General features: G+C 42.6%; 1 protein-coding gene across 1 annotated transcript in view; it reads right to left on the bottom strand.

The window, feature by feature from the left end:
* Nucleotides 1-935: 935 nt before the first annotated feature.
* SEPTIN2 (septin 2) overlaps nt 936-20,849 on the bottom strand; it is a 48,032-nt gene continuing 28,118 nt past the window's right edge. The window contains exons 9-13 of the mRNA XM_065411253.1: nt 20,597-20,742; nt 17,437-17,520; nt 10,255-10,312; nt 5,597-5,705; nt 936-1,105 (exon numbers count right to left, since the gene is read on the bottom strand). Coding sequence (XP_065267325.1) covers nt 5,601-5,705; nt 10,255-10,312; nt 17,437-17,520; nt 20,597-20,742 — 393 coding nt within the window. The 3' untranslated portion in view covers nt 936-1,105; nt 5,597-5,600. The remainder of the gene's footprint in view (nt 1,106-5,596; nt 5,706-10,254; nt 10,313-17,436; nt 17,521-20,596; nt 20,743-20,849) is intronic.

Here is a 20,849-nt window from a genome sequence, read left to right as displayed (position 1 = left end):
TAGCTGCTTTAGAGGCAGCACAGGAGTTCAACACAGAGACTATTGTGGTGGGTTTTACTTTGGATATTAAAAAGATACTCAGAATATAAAGCAATTTATAAACTGCAGCAGTTTTAAGGTAGGTCAAAATCTGATTTGCTCAGTAGCAGGACTCCTTTAAATTAGTAATTTAGTGACCATTAAAGCTACAATTTGTGGAATTTAACTGCAGGATTAAGTTATGTTATTCCTCATCTCTGATATAAATGTAGAAGAAGATGAACAAGGCCACTGCTGTGCAGGAGACCAGAAAGATCTCAGCATTTTGTGATGGTGCCCTTTGTATTATCTCTTTGGCACTGGTAGGTTGTAAACAGCACTGGTAGGTTGTAAACAGCACTGGTAACTAATTTTGCAGTAGCACATCATGTTATGAAATCTGACTGTTGGCTTTGGAGGGGGAAGTAGACAAGATAAGTCATTCAGCAAGTGCCCCCTTTAACAAGGAATTCTCTCTTATCTCCTCTTTCCTAGTTAAGACAAAGCATACCTCTTTTGTAATTAGACACTTGTGATGCCAAGGCAATGGCTATTCAGCACTGGACAAGAACTGAGGAATGGCCAAGAGTCTCACAGGCACACAGTTAAACAATGCAAGAAATAGGAAACAGAATAACTTAACTTGGCATTGGACTCCCTAATTAGTCAACTATCACACCACTGGACAACCTATAGCAACAGTCACGTATTTCTAGGTGTAACAAGTAGTATGACTAATGGTGCTAGTGAGCTATGCAAATAGACTGGACTACTGCTAAGTCAGGTTAGGAAAGGCTCAGTATCATCCATTTTGCATTCCTAATATACTGGGTTACAGAAAATGAGCTCAATAAAATAATACTAAATTACGAAACTAAAACTGATCACATTCTCTATATAAGGTATAAAATATTGACTGAATACAATCTGTTACAAAGTACATATTACAAAAATTACCATGCATTTGCACATAACATACTAACGTGACTTCCAAGTCACAAGCGAGGTAAAAGATATCCTTCCCAGTGAGAGAGACTATTGCATCCCAACACTGGAATGTTTCCTCTTAATCTGCATATGAAGTCATCTGCAAAGAAGGCAGAAATATGAATATTTAACAGTTAGCTGTTTTGTAACTATACCTTGTATTTTAGAAACTGAACTGTAGTTTGTGTATCAATTACTCAGTGCTAACAGTCAAAGATCCTCTTCGGTATTCCACATGTGGGTCTATTAGGTGCAGTCTACATGATGTCTAAGATTCCTTCCATCAGCCTCATCAGAACACACTTTGCCAGACACACCAACCCCCCCGCCTTTTCTGAATTCTGGAGCAGGAGACTGCCTGTGGGGATAAGGCAAGTTTGTTTTTCTAATGGTTCATAAACACAACAAAGACTAACATTAAGATTTAAAACCTTAGATCCAGGCAATGTTGAAAAAATGGATTTCCTTTATGCCTAACAATGTCATGACATCACTACTTAAATGCATTGTGTGACATCCCATGGGGGAAGTTTGCTAATATGACAGACTTTCTACCTCAAAACTGAGGACATAACTTTTTCTTCCCTACTCCCCCAAATCCCTACAGTTCCTAAAGCAGTGTCTCAAACTGTGGTCCAGGGAGAATTTTCTGGGTGTACGCAGAGAGCAGGTTAGTCACATGGTGCTGGATCTATTTCCAGGTGCTAAACTGAATTCAAAGCATACTAAATATTTCCCAAGTAAGCACTTGCTGTGGTCACCACAGGGCTCTTATTTAATCACCACTGGGAGGGGAGGTAGACCATATGATTGGAAGGGGAGGCAGTCCATGGGATGCATGGTCTACACTATGAAAGTCTGAAGACCCCTTTTCTATGGCATTCTGGAACACTATACAAATTGTTACACACCAACACAAGACACAAAATTAGCATATGTAACATATTGATAGATAGAGTAGTGGCTCCCAATTTCAGAAGAAGATACACTGAAAATAATAGAACATAAATAAAAAAGTGTTAACACAAAGCTAAGGTTGCATACCTAAGAACCCATAACTAAGGAAATGTGAAATTTAAAACTGAATGTATAATCTTAACCTTGCTTAAGCCTAATCAAGTGATATTATTTCTGAAATGCCATTATTTCTACAAAAACTTACAGTGATTGTACTTAAGTTTCCTCCACTGTGAAAGATCATCATTTATAAGGATAATTCCCTATAAAAATATGCTTAGTATTTATATAGGATGTGTGCAGTTAAACATTTCTACTGGCCCTATTAGTATTTCCCAGTTTGTGTACATTTAACAGAATACATGCAAAAAGTGCAAGAAGTGCACAGTAAAACATAATTAAACATACTATGAATTAGGGATGTAAATATTTAAAAAGTTAACTGTTTAAACGATTAAAATTATATCATTTAATTGGTTAACTGATTAAAGGGAAAGGGCCCTGTGCCACTCCGACTGGCGTGGGGTTGGGAGTTAATGGTTAGGGTGGGACAACCGGTAAGACTAATGCTTACCGTGTAACATTTTACATCCCTACTATGAATGTTCTCTAGAGGATTCCCAAACATTTGAAGTGAGGCCCATACCCTGAGATATTACCTTCCCTTCCATTCATGATCATGCAGACCACTTCAGAGAACAGAGCATCATTTTTTATTTTTTTTTAAACAAGAGAAGAATACACCCATGATAGTCAACCAAATAACCGAGCAGAATGGGAACCAGGACATTGCCTCAGCGTTTTAATACCCTTTCTGAAGGTGACAAAAACCTGTATTCTGGTGCATCTCTAGATTAAATAAATTTTAAGGGAGAGAGATGATAGTTTTGATCACTTCAAGTCCCAGATTCAAGAGCTCTATATCTGTTCTAGATACAGACAACTGGGATTTCAGGATAAAAGAGCCCTGAGGCAGCCAAACTTCTGTGACACAACATATCACCCACCATGCCTCCCTTTCTCAAGGGAGCAGCTACCACCCTCATCAGCATCATGAAGATAAAAGCTGATGTCCATGTGATTGAGAGGGCCCCGTACCGCAGGTGGACAGCCTCCAAACAATCCCCATTCAACTTTCAGATGCTAATTAGCAATAGACCTGTGCAAGAAAGTATCATGAATTGTCAAAACCAGATGGTGTCCTGAATCAACTACTAGAATTGACTACATCTATTTCAATATTCATGAATCCAGATATTCATACTACCCCCATCACTGAGACTGCATTAAAGCAAGGACATGAAGTTTTGTTCCCTCCATCTCCATTTCTCAGTCAAATAATTGTTTTTAATGTTATTGTAGAATGGATACATCTAAGTGAGCTGTAACATTTTCCTCCAACCTATGCTGGCAGCAAGTTACATAGCCATGGGCCACTTGCCAAGAAAGTGTTGTCTCCTGCACTCATGAGTCTCAATCCTGAGGTTGGTAATTCAACGTTTCAGTAGAAAGAAGATCTGGAGGATCACACTTATCTGAGATAAAGTGGTCCCTCTGCTAATTTGAGCCAAATCCATGGAAGGCTTTGAAGACAAGGACAAAAAACTTTGGATTTGATGAGGAGCAAGCATAGTGAGAGGAGCATAAGGGCAATTGTACTCTCAGCAGCTCGTGACGCTTGTCAAATGGGCTGCTATATTGGGACCAGCGAGATTTTTAAAACGGTAGGAGCGTATTTATTCCTCAACAATTTGAGAAAAGATTGGAATCTGCCCAGCTGTTAATAGACTTTAAGAAAGCATTTTAAAAAGTTTTATATATACTCATTCATCCATCCAATAGACTCTGAGCGGCAATGAAGGAAATTGGAATGCCTGACAAAATTATTAGGATGGTACAACTGAGTTTGCAATTCAAAAAGTAGACTGTGAAAAGCAAGTGAAATCTCTTCCCCATTTGACATCAACACTGGACTAAGGTGGGGAGATGCGCTATCCCCAGGACTCTTTAACGTGGCTATTGAAATAGTGGTGCAATCACTGTGAAATTCTCAGAATGGGGGTGAATTTAAATGGCCTGACCAACTTTTTGGATACACTGATGACCTGAGCTATCCAAGAGACAGAAGGTACAAAGGAGGATTGGAGACTTGAAGGATGTGGCAAGAAAAATGGGACTTTAGACCGAATATATGGTTGTAAAATGAGGATCTTGGACAAGCTTACTTGGCAATTGATAAACAAGTTTGATAGTTTAAATGCCTAGGAGCATTAATTACCAACAACAGTTAGGTGAGGGAGGAAATAGAAGGCATGATTAGAGAGAGGAAATGCCTGTTACATTTCTCTGCATGGAATTTTCAGCTCGCAACAACTGAGAAAGACCAAGCGTCAGATCTGAGGCCATTGTAAGGGCTATTGTTTTATATATATATGTGAGAAGCAGGCACTTACTAAGAAGGAAGAAAGACAGCTTATAAATACCTTCAAAAATACAGGGTTGAGATGAAGTTTTTGGTTAGTAAGGCCAAAAGAAGAAGATCTAATAGGGAACTACAGGAGGTCTATGATGAACCAAGTATAGTAGTAGTGAAATCCTGATGACTCCAATGGGCAGGGCATGTAATTAGGATGCCAGAAGACAGACCAGCTAAACATCTCTTGTAAGGACATAGTTGTGGTGTCTGACCAAAGAGAAGATGGAGGGAAAAATTTAAGCAAAATCTAAGAGCTCTTAATGTGAATTACCATCAATGGGGAAAAAATATGCACTTGACAGAAAGATGTGGGGGCAAACAGACTGGCCAAGGACTTCCATGGTCTACATAGTCAGGGAGGAGTAGGAGTAGATGTGTATTACATTAACCTAGTCTAAAGGTCATAAATGCACAGATCACCATGGCACAGTCCAAATCACAGGACAGCATACTGTCTCCTGGTTGTGCATAGATGTAAAATCAATTTACTGAAGCCAATAAAATCATTTGGTCATTTTAAGTCCAGAGAGGGCAGCCTGTAGTCATCTTAAATCACCAGTTGATCAAAGCATTGCAACAACAAATAACTATTTATCCATGAAAATTCTTACTTTGTCCTAAGAGCGCAGAAGAATGGACTTGGATGGTAGACAAAGTCTGAATCTAACTTTTCAGATAGCTGTTTAAAATACATACTAGAAAGCCTTTAAGTTCATGGTCAACATTCTTTAATTGTCTAAGTGTCAAAACAGTTTGCCAGATGGAAGCTATCTCCACGATTAGAACAGTAGCACATGACAGTGTTCTCAAGACAAAGCTCAAACAACAGAAATTAAGAACTGAATATAGTTCTCTACATTTTTCTGGAAATCGAAAGTTACATTTTAAAAAATGTAATCAAGTTTTCATAATACCTTTTTCATTCAGAGCATCAGTATTCAATTAAGTTAAGTTTAAGTATGCTTATTCTGTCCTCAAGGTACTGATTTACTTCACTTTAAAAAACACCTGTGTGAACATTAAAAAATGTAACATGAAATGGACTCAGCCTCTTAAATCAATCAGTTGACCTGTTATTGTTTTCCAATGCCTTGAAACACCTACTAAGGACAATTTATTTTTCTTATTGCAATTATTATAATCATTTGAAGGTCTTACCAATTTATACATGGTGTCCATGAACTGCACTGCTGTCTCCCTCACCACCTTGCATCTGTATTTGCATCTGAGCCTGCATTCTCGCAATCATCTCTTGCATGCGACGAAGCTGGAAAAGACAAATAGTATAGAAAAAGCCTTTTAGCCCTCTCTCCTAAGCAAGTGGCTCTTCACTGCCACAACGGATTGTTTCCTATTCAATGACAACTAATTTTGGTCTTCACTAATACTTTTTTGATGTCAGATGTTAAACATTAAAAAAATATATATATTGCTTTTCTTCACTCACAAAAATATGTAAGTAATTTACTGCTTAAAGTAAGAGGCATCGCTTTTGAAATTTGGCACCAGTTTCCCAAGTGTGTCTCAGCAGAAGCTTCTACTTCCTCTATTTCCTGTTGGTGTTATTTTCTTAGTTACAGCAATACATTAAAATGGATTGTGTGTGGTGGTGTTGGAGAGCTGAATTAAACTATTTACAGTCACTGAAGTTATTAGTAAAGCCCTAGTCTGCAAGCTGACTTTTATGTCCCCTCCACCCATCCCTTGATCCTTGACAGAAAGAGGCAATACTTGAAGCATTCCAGCTATAGTAAAATAATTCAGACAACCTCTTCTGTGGCAGATAGGGATTGCTGCCAGGAACCCAGTTGTGCTGGTAATGCATGCATCCATCCAAACATATAGGATATTAAAACTAAGAAAACTTAGATTGGGGTTCTACAAATTCAAACAATTTAGAATTATAGAATTGTCTCTTTAAATGCACAAGTCAGGAAACAACTGTTGAGATTAACCCAACCATATTGTATATACAGTAACTCCTCGCTTAACGTTGTGGTTATGTTCCTGAAAAATGCGACTATAAGCAAATCCAATTTCCCCATAAGAATTAACGTAAATGGGGGGGGAAGGGGGGGTTAGGTTCCAGGGAAACTTTTCCGTCAGACAAGACACACACATTTTATTTATATATATATATATATATATATATATATATATATATATATATATATATATATATATATATATACATACACACACACACACACACACACCTCTACCCCGATATAACGCTGTCCTCGGGAGCCAAAAAAATCTTACCGTGTTATAGGTGAAACCGCGTTATATCAAACTTGCTTTGATCCACCGGAGCGCATAGCCCCGCCCCCCCGGAGCGCTGCTTTACCGCGTTATATCCGAATTCGTGTTATATCGGGTCGCGTTATATCGAGGTAGAGGTGTATATATAAATAAAATACACACACACACACACAGAGTATAAGTTTTAAACAAACAATTTAATACTGTACACAGCAATGATGATTCTGAAGCTTGGTTGAGGTGATGAAGTCAGAGGGTGGGATATTTCCCAGGGAATGCCTTACTGCTAAATGATGAACTAGCACTCAGCTGAGCCCTCAAGGGTTAACACATTGTTGTTAATGTAGCCTTACACTCTACAAGGTAGCACGAATGGAGGGAGGGGAGACAGCATGGCAGAGAGAGACAAAGACATACACCGTGTGTGTGAGAAAAATGCATTGCCCCTTTAAGTATGCTGACCCCACTCTAAGTACACTGCCCTTTTAAGTAGATCAGCAAGTTCAGACAGCAGCTGCTGCCAGCAAGCTCCCTCAGTCCTGAGTCCTGTCATGTCCTCCGCCCCCCCGCCGCCCAATGGAGATGGGGTAAAGGAAGGAGCGGTGGGCAGGAGCAAGGGGGAAGGGGACACTGACATTAGCACTCCTCTTCCCCCCCATCCCCTGCACAGCAAGCAGGAGGCTCCAGAAGCAGCTCCAAGGCAAATGTCAGGAGCAGCACACAGCAGTGCGGGGAGGGAGAGCTGAACTGCCCAGCAATTGATATTCTGCTGGGCAAGTGCCGCGCACAGGGAACTTAAGAGGAGCGGGGAGCTGATAGGGGGGCTGCCAGTCCACCCTGGTTCCTAGCCCCCACCAGATAGCTCCAACGGGCTGCTCTTTCTGCAAGCTGTGAACAAAGCAGGTGGCTGCCAAACAAAGTTCTAAGGGAGCATTGCGCAACTTTAAACAAGCATGTTCTCTAATTGATCAGCAACGTAACAACGAAACAAAATTAACTGGGACAATTTTAAGTGAGGAGTTACTGTATGTAGTCTTCTTAAGTTCTATTTAGGCTACTGAATGATGGTCTTGATAGATTTAAAGTAATGGAGCCAACACTGCTCTAGGAACTTTGTTTTTTTAATGCCCTGGCTTTTGTGCATTTAAGTTTTCACCCTTAATGCTGCATTAACAGATTTCTGCAATTTAATTTATTTTTTAAAAATGAAGTTAGCATAATGACCCCAACAACCTTACTCCATCCCAGCCACTCCGCACATTGACAAGCCTGCCACCCCCATGTTAACTACAGTCCTCCTCAAGAGATCATCCCTACTCCAGTGATAAGAGCACCAGTGGAAGGCAAGAGGTTCAGAAGATGTCTCGTCCTCGTTAAAAGGGACACAGTGAAAGGTTTCTGCAATTATGGGGAGCGAGATGTTTTACTGCTGTGAAGGACTACAAGCTCATCTCTAGAGATGGTGGGGGAAAGTTTAGTAATGGATAGGGGGACCAGATAGCAAGTGTAAAAAATCGGGACACTTTTTTTTTTTCCGGGGCGGGGGGTCGGAGAGGGGAATAAATTGCCTCTATAAGACAAAGCCTCTAATATTGGGACCTTTGGTCACCCTAAGCCCAGGGCTCCCTAACACAGCTCAGCTGACTCAAGTTCCACTAACCCTGCATTTAAACTGTGGTGCAGACTCACCCAAAGTGACCACTGACTCTCCTGCCTGGCTTTATAACCACCCCCACCCCCGCTGAGGGAGATAGTTGGGAAGGGCACATGGGAAACTGCCCCACATCGAGGCACCACCCGTCCCTGCTGTCTGCCACAGACCCCTCGGTGCCCTCCCCGCCTCCGGCTGCTGCAGGCTGCAATCCCCAGACAAACGTCCTTGTTGGGTCACAGCTGCTGGCAGGCAGCGGCCCGGGTGGCGCAGCTGCGTGGGGGCAGCATGGCAGGGGCTGGGGAGCTATTTACCCCGCTGGCGTGCATGGCGCCCAGCACTGAATAGAGCCCGCGTGCTGCAGGGAGCTGTCCGTGCGGTGAGTGGGGAGCAGAGCTACGCAGTCTGCGGGGTGGTGCCGGGGCCCCCTCCAGCCGCCCGGAGCCAGGTGGCGGCAGCTCCCTGAGTGGCGCTGCGCTGCCGCTTCGGGGCGGGCTTCTCCCCCAGCCCGCAGCCGTGCCGGCTTGCTGCGCTTCCTGGGATGGTGGGAGCCTGGGGCGGCGCTCTCTGGCGCTCTGTGCCATGCACGGGGCCCCGACCCTAAGAGCCAGAGGGACCTGCTGGGGGACGAGGTGGAGAGTCCCGGCGGTGCTTACCTGGGGCGGGTCCCGGGAAGCATCCGACAGGTCCCTCTGGCTCCTAGGGTCGGGTCGGGTGGATGGGGTGGGGTGGTGGAGGGCTCTCTGCCCGCTGCCAGCGCCTGCAAGCCCCACCCCCACAGCTCTGATTGGGCAGGAGGGAGCTGGTGTAGCATGCGGAGACCCCCTCCGTCTCTGTGCCTGGGGCCACCAACACTGCAGGCTCCTGCCAGCGGGCAGGCACGCCGCCAGGAGCTGCCCCAGGAAGCGCCGCCATGCCAGCCCCAGGACTTTGGCGGTGATGGTGAGCGGTCTCCCGATATCAGGACAAAGGCCGTCCCGACCGATGTGCGGTCAGGACGCAGGATAAATGTGTTAAAAATCGGGACTGTCCCGATAATATCGGGACGTCTGGTCACCCTAGTAATGGAAGGAAGTTACTTGACTGATTATCAGATTGCATGTTCAAATGCAAATTTTAATTGCAGTATGCAATCTCCGTTTGGCTTTTAATGCTGTTCACACTTGTCAAAGCACTGGTCCTCACTGAGTAACAACCATATGCTAAGTGTGAAATTTAATTTTTCAATGTGAATTTAAAGTTCACAAAAAGTGCCCTATTAAAGTGCTGAAATTCTATAATTACAACACAAGCTTCTCCCCACTGCCCTGCTACGTGGATAATCCTGGCTTAGCAGAACCGTATCTAGAGGCAAGAAAATAATTGTCAACTGTCCATTCAATAACTTGGTGCCTCAGAATGCTCCGAAGGTGCAGACTGATGCCAGTTGTAGCAGGGATTTTGTAATATGGTCACATCTGCTCACTATGAATTGGAGTGAGCCCAAGCTCATTTCACAAAGGGCTTAAACAACCAGCAGATGGCAACTACTTTCTGATCCAAAACAGATATGAGCCGGCAGCCAGGAGATTAAATGTTCCATATACAGTCACTACCTTGAGCCATCCAGTCCCCTCCAAGATGGAATTTTGAAAAAAATCAGTTTTGGATTTACCAGAGTGAGCAAGCAAGCACGCATGCACGCAGTTGTGACAATTCTTGAGAGAAAGTTTTCATTCTCTTGTCACTCACACTACTGAAATTTTGTTATAACTGTAAAAAAACAAACAAACAAACAAAAAAAACCCCCCAAGCTTCTGCACTGAGACCACAATGAAATATTTAGCCCCAAAGAAAATAATTAAGGAATGAAAAGTGGGCATTTTTACAATACAGAACTTGTCTATAAGGAAAGCAGTCTTACTTCAGCTTCTTTTTCCTGCAAAATCTGATCTTTATTCACTTCCTCATCTTCAATTTTCCTAAGATTAAAAAAAAAGAGAGGCATAAACATTCATCAACAACATGCGTGCCTTCTGGTTCATTTACTCAAAGTGGCAGCTTTATATCTGTTCATAGGTAAGGCTAAGATTATGTCACTAAGGTCACAGAAGTCATAGATTCCATGACTTCCAGAGACCGCTGTGACATTTTCTGCTTCAGCCCCACGCCACCGGGGGGAGCCTTCCCTTCTCACCCAGCAGGACTTGGGCTCTCATCGTGCATCAGTTCCATTTTGTCAGTTTTTTTTTTTTTTTACTAAAGTCAAGGACTTCCGTGAATTTTTGTTTATTGCCTGTGACCTGTCCCTGACTTTTACTAAAAATAACCGTGACAAAATCTTAATCTTATGAATAAGCAACTAAGATTCTCATTCTGAACCAGACTTGCATTCTTATCTCTCACATGTAGTTTCTTTAAATACACATAGGATTTATTTAGGCACTTTCCCCACATCAACTGAAAAACATTTTTCATAAGAATGAACCTTTTTCAGAGCAAGTACACCAATTCCCCCAATCCACCTCCAAGAAAAAGAAAAATGAACAAAGAAGCTTAAGACAGGAACAAGTGAGGAATGCAGGAGAAAGTTCCTTGCTGTGAATTAAGACACCTGTCATCCTTGTTCTATATGCAGGACTTAAACACTGTTCAAAAATAGTACTAAGTGCAGTAATTGATGCAGTAAAGATAAAGTTGTGTCCATGCACGTATTTGATTACCACAACAGAGGTATACTAATATCAAACAAAATTTGTTCACCATCACCTAAATACAATTTACTAGAGATGCTACAAGTGCTCCAGTGTTCTCCTCTGTCCTTCACAAGTTCAACCACCTTATTTTCCAAAACCATGTCAGAGTAGCACAGGTAGACCCATTTCAGAAGAAGTGCTAAGGTTCATATATCTATGTGACTGAAGCAAAGCAGAAGTTTAAGATGATGGGCAAACTATGAGCATGAGTTCAGAAGTGACATGAAAGCTTATGCCCAAATAAATTTGTTAGTCTCTAAGGTGCCACAAGGACTCCTCGTTGTTTTTGTTAGGGTTAGGGTTTCCCTGCCACTTTTTTCTCCTCTCCCCACTGCAGCGTCAAAGACCCATACAAATTTAAATTTTTTTATTAATATTAAATATTAAAATATTAATAAAAATGTTAATTTTTTTAATAGTACACAGATTAAGAAAAGAGTGTCTGTATATCTGGGTATAGTGCTTAGATTATCCACAATACATAGTTTGTTTTAAAAAGTCCCAAGATACATATAGTGCATAATCAGCAATAATAATCACCAAATTAAGGTGAATAAATTTAACAATTCAGTTTAGATTTAGAATCTGAATACTCGGGTATATCACTCATGAAAAGTTATACAGAGAGTTGGTTGCAGAAAGCAAATATAGGAATGAGTGTAGGTTGTCCCTCAGTAATTGAGCATTTAGGGTAGATTGTCCATTTGGAAAATACAATCCCATGAGGAAAGTATTTCAGTTACTTTCCCCACTGCAAAAAGCAACAGAGAGTCCTGTGGCACCTTTAAGAAGTGGGTATTCATCCACGAAAGCTTATGCTCCAATACATCTGTTAGTGTTAAAGGTGCCACAGGACTCTGTTGCTTTTTACAGATCCAGACTAACACGGCTACCCCTCTGATACTTTCCCCACTGCACTTCTCATCAACACTCCAGCTCATCCCTCCTGGTATTGCCGATGTCTGGTGATGTGTTCTATGTAGATGTCCCTCGATCACCCGATGGTGTCCAACACCTGAGTTGCCGCATCAGCAGAGCGTACCGCTGACCGATTCTGCATTCTCTCCACACTCGCTCATTACTGGTGTCCCATGTGCCCAGGGCTCCGATGATCAGCGCATCTGTCTGAACCTGGTAAGTCTTAGCTCTCACGGTGTTGGCCAGAGGGGTGTATTTCTCCACCTTTTGAGCTCTGGCATTGCGGAAGGCCGGGGTCCTGTTCTCGAAGGGCACTGTGACATCCACCATGATGATCTTCTTCCGGTCCTCATTGGTGATGACGATGTCTGGTCACAGTTGGCTGTTGGTTCTGGGGATGGTGGAGTTCATGGCAACCTTCCCTACGGGTGGTGGGATGGCTCTGACCAGGCGATCTTATATGGTGTTGTGTCATAGAATATCAGGGTTGGAAGGGAGGTCATCTAGTCCAACCCCCTGCTCAAAAGCAGGACCAATCCCCAACTAAATCATCCCAGCCAGGGCTTCGTCAAGCCTGACCGTAAAAACCTCTAAGGAAGGAGATTCCACCACCTCCCTAGGTAACCCATTCCAGTGCTTCACCACCCTCCTAGTGAAACAGTTTTTCCTAATATCCAACCTAAACCTCCCCACTGCAACTTGAGATCATTACTCCTTCTTCTGTCATCTGGTACCACTGAGAACAGTCTAGATCCATCCTCTTTGGAACCCCCCTTCAGGTAGTTGAAAGCAGCTATCAAATCCCCCCTCATTCTTCTCTTCTGCAGACTAAACAATCCCAGTTCCCTCAGCCTCTCCTCATAAGTCATGTGCTCCAGCTCCCTAATCATTTTTGTTGCCCTCTGCTGGACTCATTCCAATTTTTCCACATCCTTCTTGTGGTGTGGGGCCCAAAACTGGACACAGTACTCCAGATGAGGCCTCACCAATGCCGAATAGAGGGGAATGATCACGTCCCTCGATCTGCTGGCAATGCCCCTACTTATACAGCCTAAAATGTAGTTGGCTAGTGTAGTGTGTTGCAGCTGCCAGGCTCTGGAATGGGGCTTGTAACTATACAGGACGTGGGGTAGCATCTCATTGGCATAGCGGCACTTCCTGCATTGCTTGTCCTGATTCCCATGGCGGATGGCTCCGTTCAGTGGGATGCAGTTGAGCCGGGCCCTGTGGATGAACCTCCAGTTGGCAAATTGCATGAAGCTGCCCGCGGGGAGGAAGTGCTTGCTGGCCTCCCACTTGCATGTCACCTGGAATGCCTTGCCCTGGTCCGGCTTCCGTTTCAGGTTTTCCACGTATTGCCAGCGGATGGCATCCTTCAGGGTCCTCTCCAGCATGGTTCTAGCTCTCGGAGTGATGATAGTGTGATCTGTATTCTTCACCTGTGGCACCAGGACTCCCAGCTCCTGGCATTCTTCGCACCACATCCAGCGGCAGCCGATACACTTCTCCAATCATTGCATAGCGTTGCGGGCATGAGTCTAGAGCGAAGCATGCATATCTAACCATACATTAAGTGTTGTCACATGCATAAAGTAAACAAACTGATGTTTACTAAGAAGATGGTAATTTGACACCCACCATTTCATAATACTCAAAGTAAGATAACAAGGAGTCTGGTGGCACCTTAAAGACTAACAGATTTATTTGGGCATAAGCTTTTGTGGGTAAAAACCTCACTTCTTCAGATGCAACATCTGAAGAAGTGAGGTTTTTACCCACAAAAGCTTATGCCCAAATAAATCTGTTAGTCTTTAAGGTGCCACCAGACTCCTTGCTGTTTTTGTAGATACAGACTAACATGGCTACCCCCTGATACTTGATACAAAGTAAGATACAGTCCCTAAATTTATAGCTAGATAGGAGACAAAAACATCTTTAGTGTAATCTAGAAAGATACCACAAAACATATTGACTATCCTCATCAATCTATCAGAGAATCTTGGTGTACACTGCCTATTTCCTGTTCTTTCAAGATTACGAGGCAGAAAGCTCAGCAGTTTTAACTCCACTTTCAATCTCCATGAGATTCTGAGCAGCACACAATCACAGATAGACCAGTTCTATATTAAAGCTATATATACACACACCAAGCCGTTGAAACACACTTGCTAGATAACAGGAATCCAGTTCAACAAATAATCCCTTTAAAGACTAGAGAGGGGTTACAATTTCAAAAAAACAAGGTGGCTGAAAACAGAGACTAATAGCTTGCTGGTTTGCCTGGAGGGAGAACTGAACTACCAGGCTACCATAGAGGGGTTGAAACCCATTTCTATCCTGATCCATCTGGTTCTCTCTCCAGTCTTAACACCAGGGAAAATCCACTGCTGGTTGTGAAAGAATGTCAGCCCTACTGGTGTGTGATCATGTAACCCTCTAGTGGCTGAAACGTACAAAAGCAGTTTTCAACTTTTTTAAGCCAAGGCATACCTGATTAATTTCTACTTGAAACTCAGACCTCCCCCAACTCAAAACAAACACATTAATTTTAATCAAAATGAAGTTTTACCTGTCTCCTTCACTCCTGCTGTGAAGGATCTAGCTCTGTTTCTCCCACCCTCCAGTCTCTCAGAGAAAAGGGAACTAGCATATTTAAAGTAGGCATCATCTGTCAACTACTCTGCAATACAGGAAAACTCTGCAGTTTGCAGGAGGTAAGATAAAGTGCTTGTAGTGGAACCTCAGGTTTACCCTGTGATTTAAAAAAAACAAACAAATCCAACCACCTGTCCATATAGTAGAATCTGGTGAGAACATTAAATTCCTTTTCAAAAGTAGACTGCCAAGATGGATTTCTAACCCTGGAGACAGTTCCAAGAACAATGTAATATCTTTTGCCTCAATCTCACAGTATCTGCCATCCCGTTTTTCTTTCACTACTACCACCCCATCCCCTTTCTTTGAGAATGGGTCGGGAGAATTTAAAAGAACATAAGGGAAAGAGGGAGAGAACAGAACTCATTCTCATTTTTCCATTCCCCCCTCTCAGGAAATGAACATGGAAACCCTTTCAGGATGGAGAGCCAAACAGCTGTTGGAGGAAAAAGAAAGCTGTGGTGCTAAAGACTATTGGGAATTCCTCATAGATAAGGTGTTACAAGTTCTTGATTAGCAAGATAGCATACTAAAGGCAATCATTCCTTATTAAAGGCTTAATCCAGCAAGGTTCTGAGGGAGTTGCAGAGCCTACCTGCAAGTGGGCAAGGGGTGCTTGTGAGGAAGCCTAAGAGTTTATTAGTGGCTGCTGCCACAGCTTCATTTCACATCCACTGGCTCTACTGGTACCCAACTGAGTCCCAAGGACAGTAAACCAGCTACAATTCAATTTTTAGTAATGGGAAGTGTGGTTTACATATACCCAGCGTAACATGCATTCTGAACAGAGAACAATGGATAGAATATCAAGCTTTATATCAACTGCAGCTGTTTCTGATCCTTCAGAGTAGTAAAGTGCTACTCTGAAAAGGGATTTTGTACAAAATAGGACCACGGCATTCCATAGGTATCTTTACAATGACTCCTGGATCAACTATTTTCAGTTTACAAGAATCCCTCTTTCCCCATCGCACTGAATGCTAGCCTTTACTCTTGCCTCAGAGACAAATTCAGTTCTTTCCTTCTCAAAGACCATGTGATAAATGAAAGGGGGGGGGGGGGAGAAGAGCTCCCTTTTATGGACACCCAGCCAGCCAGTTAGCTATAAAGTCCCTCTTGGTGGCTGTCCTCTGCTTGCTTTACCTGTAAAAGGTTAACAAAGTCCCCCAGGTAAAGGAAAGGGAGTGGGCACCTGACCAAAAGAGCCAATGGGAAGGCTAGAACTTTTTAAAATGGGGAAAAGAACTTCCCCTGTCTGTTGTTTTTTCTCCGGGAAAGAGGGGAACAGGGAGCAGTTATGCTATGAGAAGCTTTAAGCCAGGTATGATCATAAATCATCAGATCATACCTAGAACTACTTATTTGGAACTCCCAAATGTGTAAGTAGATCAGAAATGTTTAGAAAAACGCGATTAGGTTTATTTCTTATGGCTAATGGACTCCTCTGTGTTAACCCCAGATGCTGTTGTTTGCTTGTAACCTTTAAGCTGAACCCCCAAGAAAGCTATTTCGAATGCTTAATTTTTGGAATTGCTCTTTTAAAATGTAGCAAAAGCCTAAGTTCCAAATGTATTTTCTTTCTTTTTTGGTTTTAATAAAATTTACCCTTTTTTTTTTTTTTTTTAAGAACAGGATTGGATTTTTAAGAACAGAAGAGGTTGGTGAATTGTTTAATTAGCTAGTGGCAACAGCTACTTTCCTTTGTTTGCTTTCTCAGGTGTGTGTGTGTGTGTGTGTGTGTGTGTGTGTGTGTGTGTGTTTGTTTCAGGGTACCCCACAGGAAGGAATTCCCAAGTGTGTCTTCCAGGGTTCCAAAAAGGGTTTTGCATTGGGGTGGTGGCACTGTTTACCAAGCCACGGTCAGAGAAAAGTTGTAAACTTGGGAGTTTAAAACAAGCCTGGAGTGGCAAGTATTAATTTTTAAAATCCTTGCGGGGCCCCCACCTTCTGCACTCAAAGTGCCAGAGTGGGAACCAGCCTTGATAGACCATCACCATAGAAAGTTCTGCAGGCCAAACTAGTGACACCTGCACACCAATGCCTTCAAAAGAGTTGCACAAACAAGACTGTCCAGTTTTTAGTTAGATGTTACTAATCAACTCTACTGATGCACAAAGATGCTATCTGGTTCTCAACTCTACTGATGCACAAGGATGCTATCTGGTTCTTAGATACTATATCAGCAGGCAAACTCTAAGAGAGTAGAATCTCTCAGAAGTTTGTTGGCTATGCAGCATTAATAGACATAAAACCTGCACAAAATTATTTTAGTCAATGAAGTCAGCAAATAGGATTCTGAATACACAGGAAGCAGATCTAGTAAGTAAGGGGCTGTTTCTGCCATCACTTTTCCTGGAAGAAAAAAATGTAAGAGGCAGCTAGCTATGTCAAATAGCTGGTGACAGGACAATGGTAGGGGATGGACAGAGTGTGTTTCATACCGAGTACGGGGGGCGGGGGGGGGGGGGGAGAAGATGGGGGAGATGGCAACAAATCCCAATGAAACCAGAAGCAAAAGTAGAACTCGATACATCCTTTTCATTTCATCAACTCAATTGTCTGTCCAGATTTACTAACAATTCATTTCCTCTATTCATGTTTAAATCTTAGGTGTTAGAAGAGACTGATCCATCAGCTTCCAGTTTTTGGTTACAGCTCCTGAACATCCTATGGTACATCAGATCCTACTACTGAAAGGTCAGCATGAGAAGGGGAAGGACAGACAGAAAGGTGGACTCAGAGAAGACAGAGGTAGATTGTAACCATGAACTGACAACCTGCCGCCTCTTTTAAGTCTCTCAGAGCGGAAGTTTTCATAGTGAAGGTCCTGGGTCACCTCCTGAAGATCCTGCATATGGGTACTGGAAGAAGAAAAAAAGGAATTGATAGTGAAACCATGCCCTGTGCCGAATCATAACTTGTTGAGGCACTTTCTTGATGCGTGACTCAAACATAGTATGAATAGGGATAGTCTGGTCATTTGAACCCAAAATGCAAAAATACAAGCGCATTCTTTTACAACCCTCACGTCACTGAACCTCCACATATCCCCTCCTCTCCCCATGACATTTACATTCATTTTTTACAATGTTTATTTTTCTTGAACAGTAGTAGGTCACAACAACCAGCAGTCCAAGTACTGAAAGTAAGGTATGCGAGTACACTAGTATAGAGAACATGAAGGTTCCTTGCCATTTGTAGAGAGTGGAGCAACAGCAGCAAGCGTTGCCTTCTCCCCCTAGACATGGGGGTAAAGAGGTACAACAGCTACACTTCAGTGTGGAAGAATTGGGAACTGTCTTTCCTCAAACAATTACTTCCTCTTCCTGGGGAAAGATCAGTTGGCAAGGTCCATGCAGGGCCCTGTGAAAGGGATACTACTGCCCTGAATATTAGACAGGTTAAGTCTCCCAGGCCCCAGTGACGCTGTATGGAATACGTGGAACACTGATATTATTGATACCAATATTATAAAATTGCAATCAATCTGACCAGATATGCCATGTAAGATAGCTGCGAAAATGTTATCATTTACCAAGTATGATAATCTTGTTTATATGTTTGTATCACCCTTGTATTGTGAGCTGTAGATATGCATGGTATATCTGTATTTCAAAACTTGTGCAGTGTTTCTGAGTGATACCCCCAGACAGAATGGCCTCAGCACTAAGCCTGCTTGATGGCCCATCAAGTGTCATCAGCTGTACAATGAACCCATTAAAAGGAGCCAGGAGAAGCACACTTTGTGACTGGTTGGTGAGTTTAACTTCAGCGTTAACCACAGTTTTGGGAATATCTGCTCTCCCTTTTGCAGCCTGCCATGTCCTTGGCATTTTCAGTGAGGGCTACCCCAGGCACACCAGGTCACATCCCCACTGCTCTTTCCCCCCTTAGCTCCTCCGGAGAGAAAGATAACGGTGAGCATTTCTTGTCTTATGCAATCCACTATGGATGTTCTCCCTCTCCTGAAGGAAGGCCAGGTCTACACTAAAAAGTTAGGTTGACAATGCTACATCTATCAGGGGTGTGAAAAATCCACAGCCTTGAGCGATGTAGTTATACTGACCTAACCCCCATGAAGACAGTGCTAAGTCAATGGAGTAATTCTTCCTTCAACCTAGCTACCACTTCTCGGGGAGGTGGGTTACCCACACTGAGGGGCGAACCCCTCCTGGTGGTATAGTGACTGTCTACTCTGAAGCACTACAGCAGCACAGCTGCAGTACTGCAGCGTTTCTAGTGAAGACAGCTGTACGCTCCCCTTCTGTGAAACTGTCAGGTGACATTTAAATGAACGTTGTTGTTTTTTAGTTATACACATAGATATTGATACTTTTTCCATTTCTAATTCCACCTTCTGGAAATGAGGTTTAGTGATACCATCAGGATTTTGGTTGCTCTCTCTTCAGAGCAGGATGGCTTACTGCTACCAGAATAGTTCAGTATGTGGCTCCATTTGCTTGGCTGCAGGGAATGCAGCATGCCAACATTTCAGTCCCAAAGACCCGGGTTGGAATTTGATCATGGGCTGACCTTAAGATCTATCCCTCACAGAAGCCCTAACCCAAGCGGATAGCTTCCAAAGCTTTAGTACACTGACGTGTACTTCAGTAATACTGTTTATTCCCTTCAAATTTAAAACGTTTGCAAGGAAGTCTTTCACCAAAGCTGAGAGACTTTAGCAACTAATTTAACCCATGATGGTTAGACCAGACTGCTGGACATGAAAGGTCTGAGAAAAGAAAATTTCATTCTCACCTGGGAATTTCCTTTGCACGGCCAGAAGTCTGTATAGTTAAGGGCTCTTAGTTATGAATATCCTTTTGAGCGGGGATTCTCAAACTGGGGGTCGGGACCTTAGGGGGTCGTGAGGTTATTATGTGGGGGGGTCGCGAGCAGTCAGCCTCCACCCTAAACCCTGCTTTGCCTCCAGCATTTATAATGATTTAAATATATATAAAAAGTGTTTTTAATTTATAAAGCGGGGGAGGGGGGGAGTCGCACTCAGAGACTTGCTATGTGAACGGGGTCACCAGTACAAAAGTTTGAGAATCACTGCTTTTGAGGGAGGGATAACTACATATTAGCGTGTTAAAAGTTTATTAGAGACCTTTCCTACCAAAGGGCTGTATATCTACAGAGAACAAGAAGTCTATTTTGTAGGGTTTTGAGAATGTATGTACTGAAGGCCCAGTTGCTGCCTTGAAGTTTCTTTGTATGTATGCAGTGTTGTTGTAGCCATGTTGGTCCCAGGACATTAGAGAGACAAGATAGGTGAGGTAATAATTGGTCCAATAAAAGTTATTACCTCACCCACCTTCTCTCTCTCTCTCTCTAGTTTCCTTGTATGATGGGATAGATAGGCCAAACTAAAAACTCACTTACATGGTCAAGTGTATGGCAACATAATGGGCTACCACATTAGCTTTATTATGTCTTGTCTACATGGGGAAATGACAGTGGTATGACCTAAAGTGTGAATTTAAAGTGGTATAAACTCCTGTGTGGACACTTTTTTCAGTATCAACTCTAGGTGACTGGGAACAGGTTTAAAGCTCAACAAAAAACACTTATATCAAAATAAGTGTCCACGCAGGGGTCTGAACCAGTTTAACTTAAATTGTCTTTTTAACAGATATAGCTAGGCCAGGGCAATCTTCCCATATATAACAGGCCCTAGACTCTGAAATGCAAACCTTAAACCAGGCTCAGCCTTTGATGGGGGTAACTCCCCCTCCCCCAAATAGGACTGCTGAGCAACAAAGCACAAGAAAACATTATTAACTTTTTATAGGTTTTAGTTCTGTGCAGATATTTTGATTACACTTCTAATATGCAGGGAGTACTGCTCAACCTCGACGACAGTACTACCTCTTGTATCCTAAGCAAGAGGTTTGAACACATGATTAAGTTTTGATAGAAGTGTAATAGTCTTACATTAGCATGGTTCTCAGCTTCAGGAAGTCATTGTGTTCTGGGTTCTCCACTTCAACTACACCCCATGGGTAGAGACGACCTCTAACTTTTTTACCTTTGGCTTCAATCAACTGATTGGATCCCACTACACAAAATGGGATACTGACCTGAAAATCAAGAGTCACCAAGAATGAACTAGAAACAAAATATAACCAATAATAAATTCAGTTTCACTAGACTTTGCATAAAAAAGCAATAAGCTTTATGTAGTACT

Source organism: Emys orbicularis, chromosome 9, assembly GCF_028017835.1.
Source record: "Emys orbicularis isolate rEmyOrb1 chromosome 9, rEmyOrb1.hap1, whole genome shotgun sequence".
Taxonomy (NCBI): Eukaryota; Metazoa; Chordata; order Testudines; family Emydidae; genus Emys; species Emys orbicularis.
The sequence above is the reverse complement of the archived record's forward strand: the minus strand, read 5'-3'. Positions and strand labels throughout refer to the sequence as shown.